Here is a 23,107-nt window from a genome sequence, read left to right on the forward strand (position 1 = left end):
TGTTGGGGACTGGACCCTTTCTCAGCCACCACTTCGGTGTCCTCAATGCTGAGACAAGACACCTTGTAGCTCAACTCTTTCCATAATGACGGAGCTGGGATCCTCCCCCACCTCAAGTCGAATATCCAGCTCTCACCAGGCGGTGGCAGGACCGAGCACGTGGTATCATTTAGGGGCTGGGCTCCAGGGTCCTCCTAGGAAAGAGGACAGCCCAAGAGGAGAGAGGCTGGCCGGCCACCCTGGCCATGGCAACCTCTCTGGCTCCTACAACTGCCGGCCAAAGGCAGGGGGCACGCCCTGCGTTCTATTCCCACGTTCACAGGATGGTGTCAGGAGCCCGTTATCTCTTCTCCGCCTTCTCCTCACGCACCACCCCTACTGTCATACCGATAAATCCCGAGAGCAAAGGGTGGCACGATTCCTCCCTCGCCCCTGCGGGCTGAAGGCGGGCACTAAAGCAGTGCAGTCCCGAGCTTCCCCTGCAGAAGCCGCGCTCCCCACTCAGTCCGGGGGCAGAGGGGGCGCGAGAGAGCAAGTGGGCGGGCGTCCCATCCTCCGCATCCTCCTCCAGGTCCTGGCGCACAGGGTGGGAGCGCTGCGCTGCGCCGCGCTGCGCATCGCGGCCCGCTTGCCGCCTGCCCCCTGCCCTAGCTGGGCCACCTCCCCGGGCTGCCGGTGGAGGGCTAAGAGGCGCTAACGTTACGCTGTTTCCGGTTTTCCAGCGGGCTCTGTTTCCCCTCCCAAGGCGGCGGCGGCTGAGCGGCGGAGCCCCCCAAATGGCCTGGCCAGATGCGGCAGGTTTGCTGCTCAGCGCTGCCGCCGCCGCCACTGGAGAAGGGTCGGTGCAGCAGCTACAGCGACAGCAGCAGCAGCAGCGAGAGGAGCAGCAGCAGCAGCAGCGAGAGCGGCGGCAGCAGCAGGAGCAGCAGCAACAACAGCAGCATCTCTCGTCCCGCTGCGCCCCCAGAGCCGCGGCCGCAGCAACAGCCGCAGCCCCGCAGCTCCGCAGCCCGGAGAGCCGCCGCCCGTTCGCAAGCCGCAGCCGCCGGCGGCATGAGGCGCGACCCGGCCCCCGGCTTCTCCATGCTGCTCTTCGGTGTGTCGCTCGCCTGCTACTCGCCCAGCCTCAAGTCGGTGCAGGACCAGGCGTACAAGGCACCCGTGGTGGTGGAGGGCAAGGTACAGGGGCTGGCCCCAGCCGGCGGCTCCAGCTCCAACAGCACCCGAGAGCCGCCCGCCTCGGGTCGCGTGGCGCTGGTAAAGGTGCTGGACAAGTGGCCGCTCCGGAGCGGGGGGCTGCAGCGCGAGCAGGTGATCAGCGTGGGCTCCTGTGCGCCGCTCGAAAGGAACCAGCGCTACATCTTTTTCCTGGAGCCCACAGAACAGCCCTTAGTCTTTAAAACGGCCTTTGCCCCCCTCGACACCAACGGCAAAAATCTCAAGAAAGAGGTGGGCAAGATCCTGTGCACTGACTGCGGTGAGTCGCCCCCTCCCTTTGCTGGAGAAAGGGGGGAGGGGCGAGGTGGTGGAGAATGGGGGTGGGGCGGGGAGGTGCTGCAGGTGCCCGGGCCTGGCAAAGTCCGGGCGCTGGGGGGTGGGGCCGCCCCTGGGCAGGGCGCCTGGCACGGTGGGTGAGGGGGTTGGGGCTGGAGAGAAGGAGGATCAGGCTCAAAGTGTGCCAGGGGCGGGGGGCGGAGGGAGGCGCTGGCCTGTGCCAGCGGGGATCTGCGGCTGATGTGTGGCATGTGGGGCTGGAAAGCTGCCATCATAGCCCAGTAGCGGAAGGAAAAACGGAGAGGTCCTGGCGGTGCTGGCCTGAGGCTGTGTCAGGAGTGACCCTCGGAGGCCTTGCCCGCTCTGCTCCCGCGGGCCTGCCGTGCCCAGGCTGGCAGGGTCTGCAGGAGCAGCTGGGCAGACTCCCAGGCTGTGAAGGCCTCCGCTTACAAGTTCTCCTAGGGAATGATCGCCCCCGCCCCCTCCTTCCTCCCCTGGGCTCGTTGCTCTGCTCATCCACACAGCTGGCGCAGGCAGAGTTGGACTTTTTCTGCTACTGTTTTCCGTCCTCCATGTGGCTCCAGGTTTTTTCTCCATCGTGATTGTCTGTCTTTGCTAAGCAGGTAGCCCATCCTTTTCTTAAGACTAGCAAGCAGTCACCTCTTTTTTTTTTTTTTTGTAATAGCTGTTTCTGGGGGATATTACAAGGTCTGTTGATTGCGATGATGATGAAAGAGAGTAACTTACTTCTGCTGAATGCTTTAAGTTCAGCTCTAACGTCTTACTCGCCAGATGTATTTGACTGCATCTTTCATCTTCATGATGTTGGATGCTGCACAGGAATGCAGGTGATTAGAAACAAAACACTGAAATCTGTAGATCTCTGCAGCTGGGAACGGAAGTCTCCCATGTCAAAAGTCAAATAAATGTCAGTCTAAGAGCTTTTTCTTCTTGTCCCTGAATCCAGTACTTATTTCTTAGTAAGATAATTCATATCAAGTTGACCCACACTGGAGTATTTGGTGTAAGCCCGTCTTGTGCTTATTCACGTTGGGGTTTCTTTTTGTCCCAACTAAAGCTGAATTTGTTGGCATGTGGTATGACTTGCTGGACTGTGTAATCGCTGAATTATAATAGACGTCCTGTACTCTCATAGAAATTGGTATGTTTGCCAGTTTACCAACTGATTCTAGGTAGTGTAGACAGGCTTTGTTTGAGTAGCAAAATATGTGTAACAGCTTATAGTAAGTTTTGCTGCCCTCATCTTTCTAGATCAATACCTATGACTTTTGGAAGCTTTCCTCCCCCACTCCCTTCAGGAGGCAAATTTTAGGAGTTTAGTTATGGGAGTATATCTAGGCACTAACTATGTTAAACTGTGATCACTTTAATGAGAAGAATCTTGGCAATGTCTTAATAAGGAGGGGAAAACTTTAGGGGATAACAGCAGTTTATCACCCTGACATTATCCTTAGGAATATTGTCGACTGCTTTTTAATATTAGTTTTATGTTCTGAAATGTTTTATGATGACAAGCAGAGACCAGCTAAGAATTTCTAGTTTTTTATTCTATTGAGTATTTTATCTGAGATCCCTTGGGAAGCTGTGAAACAGTATTATACAGTGGAAAATAGATAGTAAAAATATTTATTGAACCTTGTTCAAGGACAGCTTCTGTTTGGTTGTTGGTGAGTTGCTCCTGCATTTGCACAGTGTATATTTCCACATAATCGCTAGTCTGGGCCACTGAGGACTTGACGGTCTTTGTCAGACAACCCCATAGAGTAACTGCTCCCTTGTCTCCCTCCTTCTACTTTCTCCTTCCCCCAACACAATATGCCTCATCAATTACACATTGTTTGTTCTAGTGAGTATTTAATAGCTTAACAGTTAAATGCAGAAATCATGAAAGATTTGAGGGTCAGGAACATGGTCTGTTTCTAGATTATGATCATCTCATATTATCAAAATAGCAAGTGTAGTACAGTTCTTAAAAAGATATATTTAGAACTGCAATCACTGGTAAAGGAAGGGCCCTCACATATCACAAATTATCAAGGATCAGGAATGTGTATGACAGTAAACATTTTAGAATGCAAAAAATTGCTTTGAATTGATATTCAAAGGAAAGTGTATAAATAGGTACTATTTTGGGGAGCCTTATATAAGGGGACTAGAAATTAAAGTACCTATTTGTGAGACTTGTGGAATTGGTGATAATATAACAGAAGAGCATAAACTGCATTTTCTTATTTTCTGCTGTGTGGTTAAAGAAAACATGTACTGGTAATGGTATATTAAATAAGGAAACAAAATCATCCTAACTAACCACAACACTGTCCTTGTGCTTAGCAGGAAATAACTAACAAATTCATTTTCTGTTTTCTATTCTAAAGAAAGCCCTCTGGGCCACAGGGTCATTGGGAACATTTTCTCCTTGGAGCAGATTTGCCCATTGCAAAATAGGGAAACTGGCACTTGGAAACTGTCGTCGTGGCCGTTATATTGAGCAACTGAGGTTGCATTGTTGCTTTGTTTAGCTAGTTTCAGGTCTGAGTGTGTGTAGGTTCTGAGAGGTGTGGTTCCCTGGGAGGTCATCTAGAAATCTTGTGGGTTTTTTTTTGGGGGGGGGCGCCATATGGAGGGATAATATTGTGTTTAAAAATTGGCCTCAGGAGCATCAATGCAGGAGGTCACACTGGACCTCTTCTTATCAGTCCTCGTAAATGGCTCATTTCCACCCTGAAATGTTAACTTGAAGTCTGTGATATAAGGTGGGGAAAGGTAGACAGGGGTCTTGCTGGAATAGCAAGACCTGCCAGAGTGGTATTTTTACATATCTAATGGGTATCATTTATCCAGAAAGAGTACATCTGGTGATAGAGTTGAGTAAAATCTTTGCATTTCTTAGAAGATGGCATGTTTGGAGGGAGGTGTTTTCTGTACCTACTGTGGAAAGGCAAGGAAAAAGAGTTAGAAAGACCTTGCAGGGATTAGCAACACTGTACAATGTTATAAAAGCATCCTGTTCTGCAAATAGTCCTGCATTTTAAAAGATGGTTGCATATATTTTGGTATAATTACACCCTATCTTGTTGTTTTCTTATGTTCATGTTTTTAAGCAGTTTCCTTATTGAATAGATGCAGTAAACAGCATAAAAAATAAAGATCATTTCTTTCTTTGGGATTTCCTGATTAGCGGTTTTCCAGTGTATAGTGTACTTCGTTGTTAAACAAGGAAAGGTGTATTCCTGGGGAATTTTACATTCTTTAGGATAGTTTTAAATTAATGTGGCACCCAGATTCACATATTAGAGAAAGGTGGTTCACAAAATTCAGTATAGCAAAAGCGACTACATATTTTTAAAATGCTGTTTATTTAAAGAATCTTTTCTTCCCTAGCCAGCTGGAAACCCAGCTGTGCTGCAGCTTGAAGATGGGAAAGTGAAACTAGATTAGAAACTGACCAGTCCTAGTGATGAGGACTAGAGGCATGGTTGCAGATTTAAGGATTGAATTACCACCCTAATGTCATTATTTCTTGTAGTGGCTGCTTTCCTTGGCAGACTGCAATTCTTGGGGCAGGAACAATAGCTTATCTTTGAGGTCTTCTTTCTCCTAGCTCTCCTGCCCCCCAGTGTTTCGTACTTTGCCTGGTTTATAGAAGGGCTCTCCATCAGTGTCATTTGAATGGGTAAAGTCAAGTGAAGTTAAAGAAAGCCTCCAGATTAATACTAAAACAATCTTAACTCTCTGACCTGTGACATCAAGTCCTGTGCTGAAAAGCTGAGTTTGATGATAGCCTTTACCTGTCGCTATGGGAACCTTTCTTCCAAAAGAATCATTATCAACTAGAGTACTTAACCACAATGTGCTTAATCATTGTGCTGATTAGTGTTAATGGGATTTGAGCGGTGGAGAATAAAGATCTTGCTGGAAAAGACCCTCTTATTTTTTTTCTTTTGGAAAGTAGATTACTACTTGCCCACCCCCAAATTTAAACAAAAATAAAACAACCTTCGGTTTGAATTAACAAACAGTTTGGGAGCTAGGGATGGTGGTGTATTAACAATCTAGGTGACTAACTTCCTCTTGGCCCCTAATCAAAGCAAATGTGCTTCCCCTTTACCATCCTCTTTTATCTAGGGAATTTTAATTTTATTTTCTAATATCAATTAGTTTTTTTCTTTACAAAATTATATTTATATTTTTGGAGCTGTAACACACTTATATGGCTCAAAATTCAGAAAATACATAAAAATATATGAAGAAAAGTTTCCTTCTTAACCCCCGTTCTCAGCTACCCAGCTTTAAGGCTCTGTGGTAAAATATTCAAGAATAATTTATTCTTGAAGTGTGTGTTTCTCTAAAAACACAATGTTTTTCAAAGTAGTCTTTTTTTTTTTTTTTTTTTTTTTTTAGATGGAGTCTTGCTCTGTCACCCGGGCTAGAGTGCAGTGGTACATTCTTGGCTCACTGCAACCTCTGCCTCCCTGGTTCAAGCGATTCTCCTGCCTCAGCCTCCCGAGTAGCTGGGATTACAGGCACCTGCCACTGCGCCTGGTTAATTTTTGTATTTTTAGTAGAGACAGGACTTCACCATCTTGGCCTGGTTGGCCTCGAACTCCTGACATCATGATCTACCCACCTCGGCCTCCCAAAGTGCTGGGATTACAGGCGTGAGCCACCGCGCCCGGCCCAAAGTAGTCTTATATTTTCTTTCGACAGAGGAAGAATGTTAATTTTGCCATTAAGTCAATTTTGTGGTAAATTCTTCCCAGGTAGTACATATTTTCTTAACCTGGCCCAAGATCTTATCCACCTAGTTCTAATGATCTCTGAGTCCTCTATCTCAAGTGTCTAGTTAAAGGATCCTCTCTTCTCAATACCTTACCTCACAGATATAATTCAAGATTCAGGAATGAAAATACCAACTTATTTTTCAGATACTTTGCCATTAAGTTTTCCATGACAATACATTTTATAAGTCTTAATTGGGATGCTCAAAGGAGAGATCCAAAGGTTTATCACTGAGATTCAGGGCTGCATCTCAACCCATACAGCAATTCTTATTGTTTCACCCGCTTGGTGATCTCACAGTAGCGTCCATGTGGGAGATCACATGATTTCACAGATAAAAAGAGAAAACTCCACAGTTGCGCATGATTGCTTTGATTTTCATTCAGAAGCCAGAGTCCCCAGTTGTCAATGAAGAGTTTGATTTGGACCATATTCATGCACAGCTGGTACAATTCCAGGGAATTTAGCTACCTGAATACTGTTCTGAAGTACATTTAAGGTAACTGATTTGAACATAGCATTAAAATCTCAGAGGATGAGGGAATTGCCACTTGGATAAATAGGAAAAAAGTAAATATGCAAATATCAAAACAGCAGAAATCTTAACCCTCTAAACGCTGTTTGCTTAGTGGCATTTGGCAATTTTGAAAATTTGGGAAAGGAATGGTGATATCAGTATCATTGAAGTTTCCCCAATGCAGTTTTCAACAACTTGTTCTTAGATCTTTCTTTGCAAGGTCTGAAGTGTTGTTAGTATAATTTACACTAAAAGTAAGAGAAATTTCCCCCCAAATTTTGTGCTTGGATGGATGGGTGTATAAGGTGTGGGGATTTTGGTCTTACTTGTTTCTAGCAAGTTAACCCTCTCCTCCCACTTACTTTTTGGAATTTGTACATAGAAATAAGTCCAGTTTATGAATTTCAAGAGATGATACAGGGAATTCTTTAAGAAACTAGGGAAAGTAGATGAATTAATCGGTAGAAGTGCTAAATTATGACAAGTTTGAACAATGACTTTTATATTTAATTAAAGCAGACTTCTTTAAAAACAGTAATACATGCAGATGAATCTTGCTGAGCTAGAGCTCCATGTCAGGTTGTAAGAACTGAAGCACACATAGAGGATGATTAAAAGGTATTAGGATGACATGAAAGGACATCCTGTACCCAGGCAAAGAGCTAGGGAGCTTTTGCCAGTCTGGGGTCAAAAGACAAATTCACACTTACGGAGTGTGATTAATTGCTGCTAATCAGCTATAATGTTTTTGATAATTATGAAATAAAGTTAAGAAGCCTTCCTTCTCTGGCTAGTTGGGAGAGTGTGGCATATGAGTTCCATTCTACAGTAACATTCCCTTCCCACTTTGTATATGCAGTAAGATCCAAATAGCCATCTCCAGGGACCTTCTCTGGGACAGAGGCCTGACACTTCCAGAGCCTGTCAGCTCTGCTCTATGCCTCTGTTCAGGACCAGATTGTGCTGCTAGCCTCTTGAGTGTGGGACAGGACTGGTGGTTAACATTTCATTTACCCTTGCAGATGTTTCTAGAGCAGCAGAGGCCTAGGTACTGTAGAAAGTTTCTGTATTCTGCAAGCAACGCAGACCTCCAAGATGTGATGATCAGATTACTTTTTTTTTCTCTCCCCAGAAACTGAATCCCCAGTTCTGTTTATCATTCACAGTTTCCTGCCCTGTGCTGAGGACACTGGCTCCCTTACACCTTCTTTCCCTGATCTGTTATATAAAGACTGAGGATCTGTCTTTGTCCTTTACACTGGGATGTTTTACTTGGTCTTGATCTTGATATTGATCCAACTAACAGAAGCCAGGCTGAATTAACATTCCTCAGAATTGAATGAGAGGAAGGTCACAAAATGGCTAAACACCTGGTCCAGCCCATGCAAAAGTCAGGACATCATGAATTCTATTGTGACAGTGATGCAATTTGATATCCCAAAAGTTTTATTACAAAAAGAACTTTCTTTTAATTCAATCTTTTAAATATTTGCTTCAACAAGTATTTAAATATATATTCTGTGTAAAGAACAAGTTACTTTAGAGGAACTGCATCAGATACAGTCGCCATCACCAATGAGCTTACAATCATATAACAGTAATGTAACTTAGAATACGATAAACACTATAAGATATGCCAACATAGTGCTTTTGGGAGGAGGAGAAGAGTCAAAAAGGAAAGAAAGATAATACCTGGTTAGAAGATTAAAGAACGTTTCTTGGAGAAGTAGTTTGAGAAGGATTTCCAATAATCAGAGATAGTTGAGGTGAGAGTAGTTTGGGAATAGAGATGAATCAATTGATTAAATGTATTTCATGCAGCAAGAGCAGCATTCTCAGTATTAGAGGGGGGATGTTTGTGGAATTAAAAAAAAAAAAAAACAGAATGAAAGGGAAATGAAAATGAGTAGCCTGGAGAGGTAGAGTAGCCTGGAGAGGTAGATTAGGGTGATATTGTCTTTCTTTCTTTGCAGAGATGGGGTCTTGTCATGTTGCTCAGGCTGGTCTTGAACTCCTGAGCTCAAGTGATCCTCCCCCTTTGACCTCCCAAAGTCCTGGGATTACAGGTGTGAGCCACTGCGCCCAGCCTAGGGTGATATTTTAATCAGTCTTGAATGCTAGGCTGACGAATTATTCTTAATTATGTAAGTAGTATTTGAAGGCTTAGGTTAAAAGTAACTCAGTAACATTTTGTAGTTCAGTGAATGGGTCTTGCGCACCTTTCGTTAAACTTAGCTGGAAGTTTCGTGATTTTTTGCTATGGCATTCTATTCATGTTATTATAAATGGTATTATTAATTTAATTTCATTTTTCAGTTACTCATTGTAGTATATAGAAATATCATTGTTTTGTTTTGTTTCATATATTGACTTTGTATGTTGTGACCTGAATACATTCACTTATTTGTTCTATCAACTTTCTTTTTGTGTATTTCTTGGGATTTTCTATGTACATAATTGTGTTGTCAATGAAAAAAAGATATTTATTTTTTCCTTTCTAATCTGTTTCTCATTTGTTTCTTTTCCTTGCCTTATTACAACTGCCTAGGACTGCCAAAGTACAATGTTGAATAGAAGTGGTAAGAGCAGACATTTTTTTTCTATTCATGCAGGAAAACATTGAGATGTTCACAATTAAGTATGATTTCAGCTAAAAGTTTTTAATAGCTGCCCTTCCTTCAAAAAAAAAAAAAAAAAAGTCAACTCAAAACAGCGTAATGACTAAGAGTTTGAGCTCTGCAGTCAGATGGACCTGGGTTTAGAAACCATCTTTTGCGGCCAGGCGCGGTAGCTCACGCCTGTAATCCCAGTACTTTGGGAGGCCGAGGCAGGTGGATCATGAGGTCAGGAGATCGAGACCATCCTGGCTAACATGGTGAAATCCCATCTGTATTAAAAATACAGAAAATTAGCTGGATGTGGTGCCACGCGCCTGTAGTCCCAGCTACTCGGAAGGCTGAGGTAGGAGAATCACTTGAACCTGGGAGGCAGAGGTTGCAGTAAGCTGAGATTGCACCACTGCACTCCAGCCTGGGTGACAGTGAGGCTCCATCTCAAAAAAAAAAAAGGAAACCATCTTTTGCATATTCCAGCTGGGTGATATTGGGCAAGTTACTTTCTACATCTTAGTTTCCTGTAAAATGAAGATAGTGATAGCACTTAATAGAATTGCTATGAGTATTAAATGTAATAATGCATGTAAAATAATTAACATATAATTTGCTTAACAAATGTTAATTATTAACCAAAGTGAGCAGGAAGACTAGGTAAATGAAAATATTAAGTTCCAGAAGAAGACCGGGGGCAGGCAAGAGGAAACATTTTTATGAACAACTATGTTTTTCTCCCAGATATCACCATTTGTTTCAACTTGAGAGTTATTGGGCTAGATCTGGTGGAGGTGGTGGTGAGAAGAGAATGCGTTATGTGTGTGGTCTCATTGTGGAGACACCCATGTGAGTCCCAGGATATGAATGCTCTTTCTGTGGAGATCCCAAGTAGCCTACAGATCTTGATGTGCTCATAGGTATGTGTTGGTCAATTTTTTGAGAAGGCTGCAGATAGATATTGTTTTTCTCTGTTTCACAAATGGGAGGACTAAGACGCATAATCCACAGTGTCTCTTTCAAACTCCCATCATACTAGTGGGGTGAACCAAGTTCTGGAGTCCTGCCAGCCTTGCTCTTTGACTTCGGTAGGTCTTATCTTACATTTTTGCTGTTGTCAGGAGAAGTTGCTGAAAGTCCCTGGAAGATGGCTGAAAGCTTCCTTATTTTCAGATAGGGTCCCTGACTCATCCTGCTTTGATTTGGGGGTTTCCAGGGTTGGGGATGGGTTCACACTCATCCTTTCTCTTTTCCTGTTTCTGTAGTGAGTTGTTATATATCTGGTGGCTTCCTAAGGTCAGAGGAATAGAGATGTGATCATGTAACAGGTGACATTTTTTGAGTTTGTGTGATTTTATTTTTATTTTAAGTAATTAATTGCTATGTGAAACCTGATGAAAGTATGAAACTTTACTCTTTAAGTGTTTGTAGGACAAAGACTGCCAATTATTTTACATGCATTATCTCATTTAATACCCATAACAATTCTATTAAGTGCTATCACTATGTTTATAGAAAATGAAAACACAGAAAGTAATGCATTTGGGGGTTCTTCCTCTAAATATTTGTTCGTTATTATTACCCCACAGGTCTTTGGCTGGCCATGAATCCCCTGACCTCAAGAAGTAGTCTTTATTTTTTCTTATTCTTAAAGTATTAGTATTTGTGGCCTATATTATTTATATAACACATCATTTAATGCCATACATTGCTAGTTATCCTTTGATGGACCAGTATCTTATCTCATTTACCTGGTGGTAAGATCTTTAGGGGCAGTAACTTAAAATATGGTGAAGTTTTAATATTTGATTGCTGGTATTGCCAAGTAAAAGGCGAGCAGTGGGAGTGTTTGCTTTCTCTGCTGCCCACTTTTTTCCTAGACACATCAAGATTCATCAAATGACAGCCCAGGCTAAGGGACAACCATGAAAAGTGCCTTCAGACATTTCAATGAGGGAGGAATTTTGCTTCCTCGTCATGTTTCAGTTCTGTTTTTTTTTTCTCAGTAGTCCATAGTTTCTTTTCTTGCAAGTAATTGTCCTCTTTTGTTGAGTTTTAGAATTATCCCTAGGTAATTTTTCTCATGTATGTCAACATTTTGGCTTGTGTTCTTTCTCTGTGTTTTGATTAGTTGGCATTCTGCAAAATTTACCAGTTTCACTTGCCACCGGTACTTTTTGGATATTCCTTATTCTGGTCTCTCACTGGAATGCCCAGGTGCACTCTTAATCTGGCCTCTTCATGCTTCAGGCTGAATACCTTCAGAGGTGAGAGGTATGACCAGGTGCCTTTTTTGTAGTAAGCTGAGATCACGAATTAGGAGTAGTACCTTTTTGCCTAGTAGACAATTTAGGGGCTTCTGGAGGCCAGTACTTGTTCTTTGATCGCTGGTTTTCGTTTTGAAAGGGCGGTGGTGGGAGCCCAATGCTTTCTCCTAATGTTTCTCCTTTGGCATGTTCATTCTTTCACCATTCCCTTGAAATGAGGCATTTTCTGCCATGTCTGCTTGGCTGAAGTATTGGGTAGGGTGTGGGCTTCTCCTCCAGCTCCAAGTTGGACACCACCTTGCAGAAGGCTGTGGCACTCAGTGTCCTTGAGTCTCTAAGTCCCTTCCACTGGTGCCTTTGGCCATAGGTATGATCTCAATACAGCACCTTGCTGCACTTGCTTAGACCAGCAATAGATTTCTTAAGCACTGCCCCATTGATGCCTCTTTTCTGGAGTAACTTTGTATGGCTTTAGAAAGGAGGGTTTATTTACCAGTCAGGGTGGATCAGGTAGTGATTAAGCAGATGATCTGTCATGTCTGAATCTCTGTCTCTGGATGAGAGAAAACAGCAGGGCTGCATCCAGGGCAACTTTTCTAGCATTGTTACTGGTTGATTTGATTTTAGGGGAAAAATAGTGAAAACAAAAATTTTTTTTAAAAAAGAAAGGAGTCTCACACCATGACAGGATCCAGTTGTCACAGGATGAATCCAAGGCCTGTTAAGTGAAGAGTTGCTTTTAAAGGACTCTGAGACTTCCAAAGACAGCCTGTCTGACTGCTTACTGTTGGTTGGTTTCTTTTTCACAGTCTGTTTGTATGGGTTTTACTTCTGACCCTCTCTTACCTGAGGCTTCACCTCTCTCACCTCATCCCACCTGGCTTCCTTCCTTTCTACTTAGGCCTGCTGATAGAATTGCTCTTCTCTGAATGTAACATCCATTCTTCTCCCCCATTGTCAAGAATCAGGAAAATTTCCAGAAATTTCTAGTATACAATTGCCAACCCTTCCTTAGACCTTAGGTCTAACAAACCTAGTGGGGAGGTAGGCACAAGCCTGGGATAGGATGAGGGTGGAACCAAATCTGGCAAACCTGGCTAAGTTTCCCTTAGGTTGGATTCTTTTGGACATAACATGGAGTTTTGTTTTTTTTTTTTTTTTTTTTTCTTCCCAGAAGTCATCTTCCATAATTCCAGGTCTCATTTTCAAAAGGAATGCTTTCTCCAAAAAGGCTAGTAACATTCACTGGTGTCTTAGTAACATATACATTAAGTTGTCTTGGGCAAGTACTGACAGAGATTCCTTTCAGATGGCACCTGCAGAGCTCAGCCCAGGTGATTCAGGCCAATGCTAAGAAAATCCCACCATGTAGAGCCACGTAGTATTACCATCTGGGCAGAGCCAGACACTACCACCTCTGAGAGAAAGGAGAAAGGTCTTTCTGCTGGAAAGAATCTAATTTGTAAGTTGAAGGGAGGCACATGGGTGGCTCCCAGATTGGAAGGGAGCTTTCTGTATTTGTTTCTTACTGTGTAAATTATCTAAGTACGTTTCCACTGTGTATGGTTTACACTCAGTCAACTGAGAGGGCAAACGGGAGCTGGAGCTGAGACTGGTTCCCTTGGAAGTGCTGTTTTCACCTCTGCCAGGCTTTCCCCTGCTTCACCTATGCCTACGTGCAATGTGGGCTCTGCACTTCTCCTGTGTGGTGTTACAGCCTCAGGGCCTCTGGTGAATGGTCTGTCTTACGTCCAGAGCTTATTTTACAGAAGTAAAAAAAAGTTAAAAACATTGGTTTTAGTTTAGTTCTGTAAAGGGAACACCTAAAACTAGTGCATCCTAGGGAGCTCTGTCTAAAAGAAAACATTGAGTTGGTAAAGAGTCCCAGTGGGTTTGATGGGCTTCATTGGGTCAAGGTCATGAACCATATATATATTTTTTAAGTACAACAGTTTACTTTCCTCATGTCTGAAGTTAAATAACAACCTAATCATTCCAGAGTAGGAGTGAGTGTTCTCATTTTAAGAGGGAGAAAAGGGCGATCGATAGTGCTGCTCTGTCCACATGACTCAAGGAGTAATCCAATGACATAACTCTCCATTCTAGGGTTCAAAGATTACTTTCTGTGGAGGAGTTTGCTACTAACAATGTGGCTTTGGGAGAGGAGCCTTATGGTTGGCTTGCAGTTGACCCAGTCAGCCTTAAAAAATGAAGCTGGTTTGTGGATCCTGCCATGGGTTCCTCCAGGAATGCTGTCATAGCCTTTGGTTTTCTGACACACCTCTTTCCCCTCTCCTTTCCTTCTCAGGTCATTCCATCACCATGTCTTCTTTTGACCACTTTGTAGAGGGTACAGTCCCTTAGGGGTTGTCCTTGGTTCTTCTCTCAATTTATGAAATCTGATTTTAAGGTTTCATCTATTCATAGCAGAATGGTTATGACTGCACGCTGGAGCATTTTTTTTAGACAGAGCCTTGCTCTGTCACCCAGGCTGGAGTGCAGTGGCACGATCTCAGCTCACTGCAACCTCCGCCTTCCAGATTCAAGCAATTCTTCTGCCTCAGCCTGGAGCTGACTTTTAAAGGCGAGTCTTTACTCTGTGACTTACTAGCTGGATAACCTGGGGAAAATTAATGAACTTCTTTGTGCCTCAGGTTTCCTGGCTATATTATGGGGCTCACAGTAATACCTACCTCATAGCATTGTGATAAAGATTTGGTGAGTTACTCCACATTAAGTGCTTAGAGAACAGTGCTTTCTTACAGAAAACATCCAATGCAGACTAGCTGCAATTACTGTCATGTCTGTCATTAGTGGAAAGAGAATGACTTTTGATTCAGATGGGTATGTGACTCTGTTCCTGACTGTGTTCCTTACTCACTGTGCAAACTTGGGGAAAGTCCCTTAATTTTTTTGAGTCCCAGTTTCTACCTGCCTATGACAGTTATCAATTGTGGTATGGCAAAACACCCCAAAATGGAGTTGCTTAACACAGCAACAGTTATTTGTTATAATCTCTCACAGTCCTGGGAATTGAGGGACTCAGCTAGGAGGTTTAGTATCTTTCATGTATTTTAGTCAGATGGTGGCTGAACAGTCAGACAGTTGTTGCAACAAGGTCATTTCAAAGTTTCTTCTCTGACATGTCAGGCAAATAATTCTGGCTGGTTTTCATCTGGGAGTGTAGCCAGGTCTGAGGACCAAGGACCTTGCCTGGGTTTCCTCACAGTACCAAGGCTAGGCCCAGGAATAAGCATCCCAAGGGAGGGCCAGGTAAAAGCTCTATTGTCTCTTAGGGTCTAGCCTCAGAAGTCACATAGCATCACATCCACCACATTCTACTTATTAGAAGAGAGTTACTAAGTAAGACCTGACCAGATTCAAGGGGAGGAGAATTACACACCACCTTTTGGTGGAAGGAAGGTCAAAGCATTTGTGGACATTACAGTTTGACCTCTGGCACAAATTATTTATATTCCTCACCCATGAAAAATATACTCATCCCTACCCAAAACCTCCCCCCTGCCCCCTGGTCAATGTCTCATCTATTATGGCATTAGGCTCAGGTTCAGGAGCCACAGTCTCATCGTCTCAATCAGGTCTATGTGAACTTGAGATTCCTCAATGCGGTTCCATGAGTACAGCAACTCGAGTACTGCTCCTCTTGATCTGAAGACTGAACTCAAGAGACAAGTTATCTGTCCTCTACACCAAATACAACACTGGGATAGATTTGGGATAACTACTACAGATGCTGTTTTAAAAAATTGGTAACACTTACATTTAAAAATGACTCTTTTTATTTTTTTCTTTAGATTTTGAAATAATTTCAGACTTATTATAATACAAGAAAGTTGCAAAAATAGTACAGAGTTCCCAAATACTCTTTGCCTAGCTTCCTCAAATGACACAACATGTAAAATGATCAAAACCAGGACATTAATAGTATGGATGCAATACTATAAGCTAATCTATAGGCCTTATTCAAATTTTGCCAATTGTCTTACTAATGGCCTTTTCCTGGTCCAGGATCCAATCTAGAATCCTACGTCGCATTTAGTTGTCATGTCTCTTTAATATTCTATCTACAGCAGATGATTCCATTTAGAAAGGAGGGAAACATCAGTCTCTAGTCCCTAGCAGTTTTGAAATCCATCCTGGAATGTGAGTAGGTCTCAGTCCTATTGCCTGAGAATGGTTCTTCACTGTTTGTTGTTCTACCCTATGGTTCCTGGTTCTGTCCTCTGAATTACTTTTTCCATAAGAGGTAGCCCGTGTTTGCAGCTAAGCAGTTTTCTCAGCCTGCTTCCTACTTGTAGATGTCCCTTTTCATCCAAGCTGGTGATGTTCCCGCTGGTATAGTAGCCCCCTCCATCCATGCAGGATATGTTCCACCCGCAGTGGATATGTGAAACCGCAGCTAGTACTAGGCCTTATCCATACTGTGTTTTTCCTACACATACATGCATATGATAAAGTTTAATTTATAAATTAGACACAGTAAGAGATTAACAACAACACATAATAATAAAATAGAACAATTATAACAATATATACTGTAATAAAAGTTATGTGAATGTGGTCTCTCTCTCAAAATATCCTATTGTATTAAACCATGGAAAGTGAAACCATAGATAAGGGGAGACTACTATATACTTCTTTTAAAAAGTGTATGGTTTTTCCAGTGAATCTTATTGGGGTTTACTGCCTTAGACAAAAGCCACACCCACAAATCTTCTTAACATAAGCTCTTCTGTACTTTGAGTTCCCTCTGAGGCTGCAGTGGGATAATACTCTTTAAGATTTGTAGAATTCCTATTATTTAATAGAAAGGATCTGTGAGGCACATTCTTAAGATCTATGGGGAGGCCTGGTGCAGTGGCTCATGCCTGTAGTCCCAGTACCTTGGGAGGCCAAGGCAGGTGAATTGCTTGAACCCAGGAGTTTGAGACCAGCTTGGGCAACATATAGAGACCTCATCTCTACAAATTTTTTTTTTTTAATATTAGCCAGGCATAGTGGAGCATGCCTGTTGTCTCAGCTACTTTGGAGGCAGGAGAATCACTTGAGTCTGGGAGGTTGAGGCTGCAGTGAGCTGTGATTGCACCACTGCACTCTAGGCTGGGGGACAGAGTGAAACCCTGTCTGAAAAACAAAAACAAAAAAGACCCACAAAAGGACTTTTGTTTGTCTCAAACATTCTTTGAGGCATTGCCTTTGATCTTTCCGAGGTGTTAACAAAAGATATAATTCAAAAAGTCTCAAACTGAGCTCAGTATCTTCTTGCCATACCCTGTTATGTTTAGGACACTCCTATCTTAAATAACAGCATTTATCTAGTCTTCCAAGCTGTTAGAAATGTCAAAATCATCTTTGACTCTTTTTTCACGCTCATCCCCTGTATAGAGGACATTGACAAGTCATGACAGTTTTTACTACTGCAAAGTCTCCCCAATCCAATTCTTTTCATTCATGATACTCTAGTTGGAACTTTTATGTTCTTTCTTTCCTTTTTTTTTTTTTTGTAGAGATGAGATCTTACTGTGTTGCCCAGGCTGGAGTACAGTGGCTGTTCACAGATGTGATAATAGCATACTACAGCTTGGAACTCCTGGGCTCGAGCAATCCTCCCACCTCAACCTCCCAAGTATCTGGGACTACAGCCATGTGCCACTGTGCCTGGCTTCTAGTTGGATACTTATATCTCACCTTGCCTGCCTTAGTAGCTGTAAATGGAATTCTCTAGTTTCAGAGTCTCTGTTCTCTTCTATTATCTATTGCTAGAATTCACTTTCTAAAACAGAGTAATTATCTCTTCCCAACCCAAAAATCTTCAATAGCTTCCTATTTCCTGTAGCATAAAGAGAAACTTCTTCACAGGGCATGCAAGACTTTCCACAATTTGGCCCCCACCTATCTGTGATCCTTAGTCCACTCTTCCACATTCACTCTTTGCCATAGCTAAAATTATCTACTTGACAATTTCAAACAAATTTTACATTTGTATCCCTTAGTGCTTTTGCTTATTCTGTTTCCTTGGCTTAGTATGCCTTTCCATTTCCTCTTCTCAGTCAGTTTCTTGCCTCCTCTTCCTTCTGGGCTTAGCTCAGATTCCACTACTCCTCAAAGCTTTTTGTGATCCCCTCAGTCAGAATGAATCATGGCCTCCTGTGTTTCTGTAGCAGTTCATTGCTCTTCTGTAAACATAAAGGCCTAGTCTATCACTTGGCATAATCGGATGGGGGAGGAGGGCAAGTGTGTGTGCGGTCCTCCAAACTGTGAGCTTCCTGAGTGCAAGATAGAGCTGCAGCAAAAGATGTATCTTCTTTATCTTTTTGTGCCTTATTTAAGTTAACTAACAACTGCTGGGTGACTTGAAGAGCGTGACCTCAGGATTTTATCTTGGGATTAAAACTGGCCATTGGGAATAAGCGTCTGGCTCATGGAAGGAAATTGACCTTAGGTATATATATATTGATAGAAATATGAAGGCAGTAAATTGAGACAGTCACTTTAGAAAAAAGCCAAATCTCTGATATGTGAATTTGAGTCTGTGTTTTATTAGTTTCTAGGGGAAGCACCTTGAAAAGGTTATTCAGGATTGGAGAATATGGCTGTTTTTTATACCACTGTATCCCGATCAACTTCATGGTACTTGGTGCATAATAGGAGCTCAATAAACACTAACTGAGGGAAAAATTAGTGAAAAAACAATTTCTTCTGTGTGACTCTGCAGTGTACCTGCATGTGCCATACACAAGGAACACAGCCAGGAAAGCTGGTTCAAAATCAAGGCTTATTTATCATAAGTGATTTATCCAGGGCCTTCTTGATACTTAGAGCCTTCTGCTGTGCTACAGAGATGGCAGATATGTGCACAGGATGACTGTTGAAAAGGAATGGCAGAATTGCAGTCTGAATCCGGCAAGCAGAAGTGACAGCAGCTGCTTTTAGGTGGCCCAGAGGAGTGTTGTTGGGCTATGTGTGTTTAGTTGAGGAAGAGGAGACTAATCAGACCTGTCAGGGGTTTGTTTTGTTTTGAAATAATGAAAGTCCTTCCTGGAAATCAGCTTCCCTGGGTTCAGTCTCAGTCCACTGCTTTCTGTATGGCCTTGAGCAGGTTGTACTTACATTCTGGGCTTTTGTTTTCAGCAAACTGTAGTTTCTTCTTCAGCTGTGAGAGCTTGTGAAGAGAGTGTTTGAGCCTATTAGGTAAGTGGCATAAAAATAGCCTCGAAATATAGAGACTGCATGCGTTTAGAGTTTTTCTTTGAAAAGTTTAGCAAAATCCTGGGTTGAGAGACAATCTAGATGTCTCAAATGTTGAATTTCTTTCTTGAAGCTGGACTTCCCCTGCATTTCCTTCTGAGTCTCAAACCTGAGCAGCTTCCATAAGTCTGTGATTGTGATAATTGGATGGGAGGGGTTAGGGCAATTTAGGAAGATAATGGGGCCCTGACCGCCTCCTGCCTTTGAAATCCACAAAAGAGGGAACATGGGGGAAATGATGAAGAGTTGATCAAAAAATGAGGATCGTCCCTCCCAAATTAGGACAACTGGCTTGGTGATAAAATTGTTTTACTCTGGCCGGGCGCAGTGGCTCACGCCTGTAATCCCAGCACTCTGGGAGGCTGAGGCGGGCGGATCACGAGGTCAGGAGATCGAGACCATCCTGGCTAACACAGTGGAAACCCCGTCTCTACTAAAAATACAAAAAATTAGCCAGGCGTGGTGGCAGGCGCCTGTAGTCCCAGCTACTCAGGAGGCTGAGGCAGGAGAGTGGTGTGAACCTGGGAGGCGGAGCTTGCAGTGAGCCAAGATTGCACTACTGCACTCCAGACAGACAGAGCGAGACTCTGTCTCAAAAAAAAAAAAAAAAAAGAAAAAGAAAAAATTGTTCTACTCTGTTACTAACCCTCAGGACCAGGTACTATGAAAACAAAAATAAAACCATGACTTTGGGCATCTCTGTCCATACAGTGAGGATAGTGTAACCTCTTCCCTCTGCCCTGCCTAGCTGGGTTCCTCTAGGGTAGTCTCAGGAGTCTTGGGGGGAGAGAGCCTGTTGCTGGATTCCAGAGAAGGGGTAGATTCAGTTGACAGGTCTCTCAGGGGATGTCAGTTTTACATCTGTTTGACCTTTGGCTTGTCCTTGGAGATCCTGTGCCTTCCTGTTTTGGGGAGGGTCAGCTCAAGGTGACCTCTCTGCACTCCATAGATAGGAGACTTGGCCTGCTTGGTCTCTTTGATATTCCTGAGAAACCAATTTTGCTACAGGGCTGGGCGAACCATATGGCAACCTAAATTACAGAGATTGTTGGCGTTTGTCAACAGAAAGAACAGGCTTTTTGGCTATAGCAAATCCCCCAGGTAGGGTTTCCACACCATCTGTGATCACAGCATACAGGATCAGCTAGGTGGGTGTGCAGTCCCATTCTCTCCACTTCCTGACTCCAAAAGGAAGTAAGAGGCAAGTTCAAAATCAAATATTGGTTAAGGGATTTTTTAAAGCTCCTTGATTGGTATTTTCTTTGAAGGATGCTAAGGAGGTCTAGTAATCATGTATCTTGATCTTGAGAGGTTTACAGTACATTTGGGGATATCAAACTCACATGAATCAGTAGCAAGTGACATAAAGCAAAATATAATAATTGCAAAAAGGTAAAATACACTATAGGATTCAGAGAACGAGAAGATAAATTAAGACTGGAAATTTTCTAGTACAGAGTTAGGACTGGAGGTTAGCCTTGAATAAATAGATTTGGGGGATTTAGGCAGATAGGGGATAGGGTGCTAGGCCAAAAGGACAATGTCAGCAGAGGTAGAAACAAGCAGATGTCTTTACAGGACCACAAGGAGATTAGCATGTTTGGGGTAGAGATATAGGGGAGATAAGATTAGGAAAGGAGGGCAGGACCAGATTAAAGAGGATCTGTAGAGACAGACAAAGCAATTTGGACTTGCTTCTGGAGGTGATAGGTTGCCATTGTAGGTATTAGAGCAGAGATATGATAGAAAGAGAAGAATGTTTTCAAATACTTTGTTTACACAATTCATATTGGACTGGAGTTGGGTAGAGATGCATGTTCTGGAGATCAAGGAGGGTGTTATAAACTCCTAGAAGCCATGAAAACTGGGGGAAGAGGCAGGTAAACTAGGCAGTGTCTTTCATGAATCTGTGAGACTTGGTGATGAGCTGAGTAGCAGGCATTGAGGAGAAAAAAGGGTCAAGGTTTTGATCTTGGAAAGCTGGGAAGAATAGTAGCACCATTAACAAAAATGGATAAATTATGAGGAAAAGCAATTTTAAGAAGGAAAATGATGCATTTGGCAGCTATTTTACTTAACAAATACTTATGTGACACTTAATGTGTACTTGGCACTGTTCTAAACACTTTATAAATGTTAACTCATTTTAGTTCCCATAATAATCATATAAAATAAATACTGTTAGTATCATCTTTATTACAAAGGGGAAAACGCAAGTATAAAGAGGTTAATAATTTTCCCAAGATCACAAAGCTATAATAGCAGAGCCAGGATTCTGAACCCGGGCAATCTATGCTAGACTCCCTCTTGTTGATAGGAGACTAAGCAGAAATATGGTAGATAGTAGATCAGATGTTTGTTGGATGCTTTCTTTGTGCAGAGCCCTTTGCATGAAAGGTAAAGGATGAGTACAACGTGGACATAGCATTAAAAAGCTTGTAAAGGGCTAATGAGGAAATGGCAAATGGTGAAATCATAAGGGTACTAAATCATGTGCTGTAAGAGACAGTAGCACATAAGGAAGGAGAGAGGGAGGACAAATATGTATTTAAGAATATCAGAAAAGACTTCCAGGAAGAGATGGAATTATTGCTAGACCCTGAAAGATGGGTCAAGTTGCATTTTGGTAGTGGGTAGTAGGGAAAGGTCATTCTTGGTAGACATAAAAGCTTGAATAAAATCACAAAGAAAATTAAAACATGTTTTGGGACCAGCACACTGTACAATGCCTAGCTTAGTACCTAGTTCTGCAAACCTGAACTAGGATGGCAGGTGGTTCTAGTTAGGCTGCAGCATAAAGTATGAGTTGGAGAAGCAGTAAGACAGAGGGCTGGGACTGCCTTGAGAGAAAGCAGGAGCCTAAGTGAGAGGATTGGACTGGAGATGTAGAATTAGAAGTCCAGGCAAACAAATAAGGCAGGGATTGTTGATTCTGTAAGGGCAGAGGACTCCTGGAGGTCTGACCGCAGGAAGGAAAGAGCTGAGGGCTGGAGATGAAGCCTTCTTTTATGCATGCAGATATCTAAGCTCTTCTTCAGGATAAACTTAATATTCCCTACCAGAAAGGCTTGTTAGCTTGTGTCATGCATTGTTTTCCTCTCTGAGGCTGGAAGACCACTTCTGGCTCTCTACCGTTGCTCTTCAGAGGTCTCCCTGCCACCAGAGGTGAATCAAGTTCTCATTGTCCTTGTTGCCTGTGTATTCAGGAATCCCATGGCCCTTCTATCTGAACTCAAGAAGGCATTAATAAAATACTAGGCCATGCTCATGTTGTCGTTGCAGAGGTGATATTTTATTGAATCCTGAGTTCTTTGTGTAGTATGACATGAATGTGCTGAGATTGCTGTCTCTTAGGTCATGGACAGTGACATCCAGGGCATAGGAAAATTATGGTCCATTCCAGTATCCCATACCCACCTTAGGCCTTAAAGGACCATTCCTGGCAAAATAGTGATGAGTAGAAGCAGAACTTCAAAATTCAGAGGTCAGGCATTACTTACGGAATTTTTCACTGGACATGCTGAAATAGTCCTAACCTCAGACTTTGTCTCATAAAACAGAAAGCACAGATCTAGCATAGAGAGAGAGAAAGATGTCAGTTTAAACTCCATGTGTCACTTACTGGCTCTGTGACCTTGGGACAACTGACCTTTTTGAGCCTGTTTTGTTAACTGTAAAATAGGGCTAATGATATTTGCTTTTCTTACCTACCAGGGATATTGTGAGGATTAGCAGATGATGTCTGTGGAAGTGCTTTAAGATTGCCAAGTGCTGTATGAAAGTATGCTGTTGTTATTATCACAACTGTGAACCAGTTTGCTCACTCAAAAATTAATGCTCTGAGAGTGCCTTTTGCATAACCTACTCACGGTCCTTCTGCCAAGGACTTAAAGGGCAAGGCCACAGAATAGGAGTTTGAGACACAGGATAGAGTACTTCTTCTGGCAGGCATGTCCTACTTCATTGGCTCCGAGAAGTACTCACTCTACCCTCCACCCCCATACATGAACATCTCTGAAATTTGTCTGTGCTTTATAAATGATGGCATAGAGGATGTGATGACGTAAACTAACTCTTTTCTGAGGCAGTTGGGCTATGTATGCAAACTTTCATTTTTCTTTTTTCTACATGAAAAGCTATTTTTTTCTCAACCT

General features: G+C 42.7%; 1 protein-coding gene across 5 annotated transcripts in view; it reads left to right on the forward strand.

Moving 5' to 3' along the window:
* The first annotated feature begins 559 nt into the window (after positions 1-559).
* LOC111528367 (pro-neuregulin-2, membrane-bound isoform) overlaps positions 560-23,107 on the forward strand; it is a 197,494-nt gene continuing 174,946 nt past the window's right edge. For all 5 annotated transcript variants that reach the window (XM_023195078.1, XM_023195049.2, XM_023195061.2 and 2 more), the window contains exon 1: positions 560-1,477. In XM_023195078.1, coding sequence (XP_023050846.1) covers positions 790-1,477 — 688 coding nt within the window. In that variant the 5' untranslated portion in view covers positions 560-789. The remainder of the gene's footprint in view (positions 1,478-23,107) is intronic.

The sequence above is a fragment of the Piliocolobus tephrosceles genome, chromosome 4, assembly GCF_002776525.5.
Source record: "Piliocolobus tephrosceles isolate RC106 chromosome 4, ASM277652v3, whole genome shotgun sequence".
NCBI classification, from domain to species: domain Eukaryota; kingdom Metazoa; phylum Chordata; class Mammalia; order Primates; family Cercopithecidae; genus Piliocolobus; species Piliocolobus tephrosceles.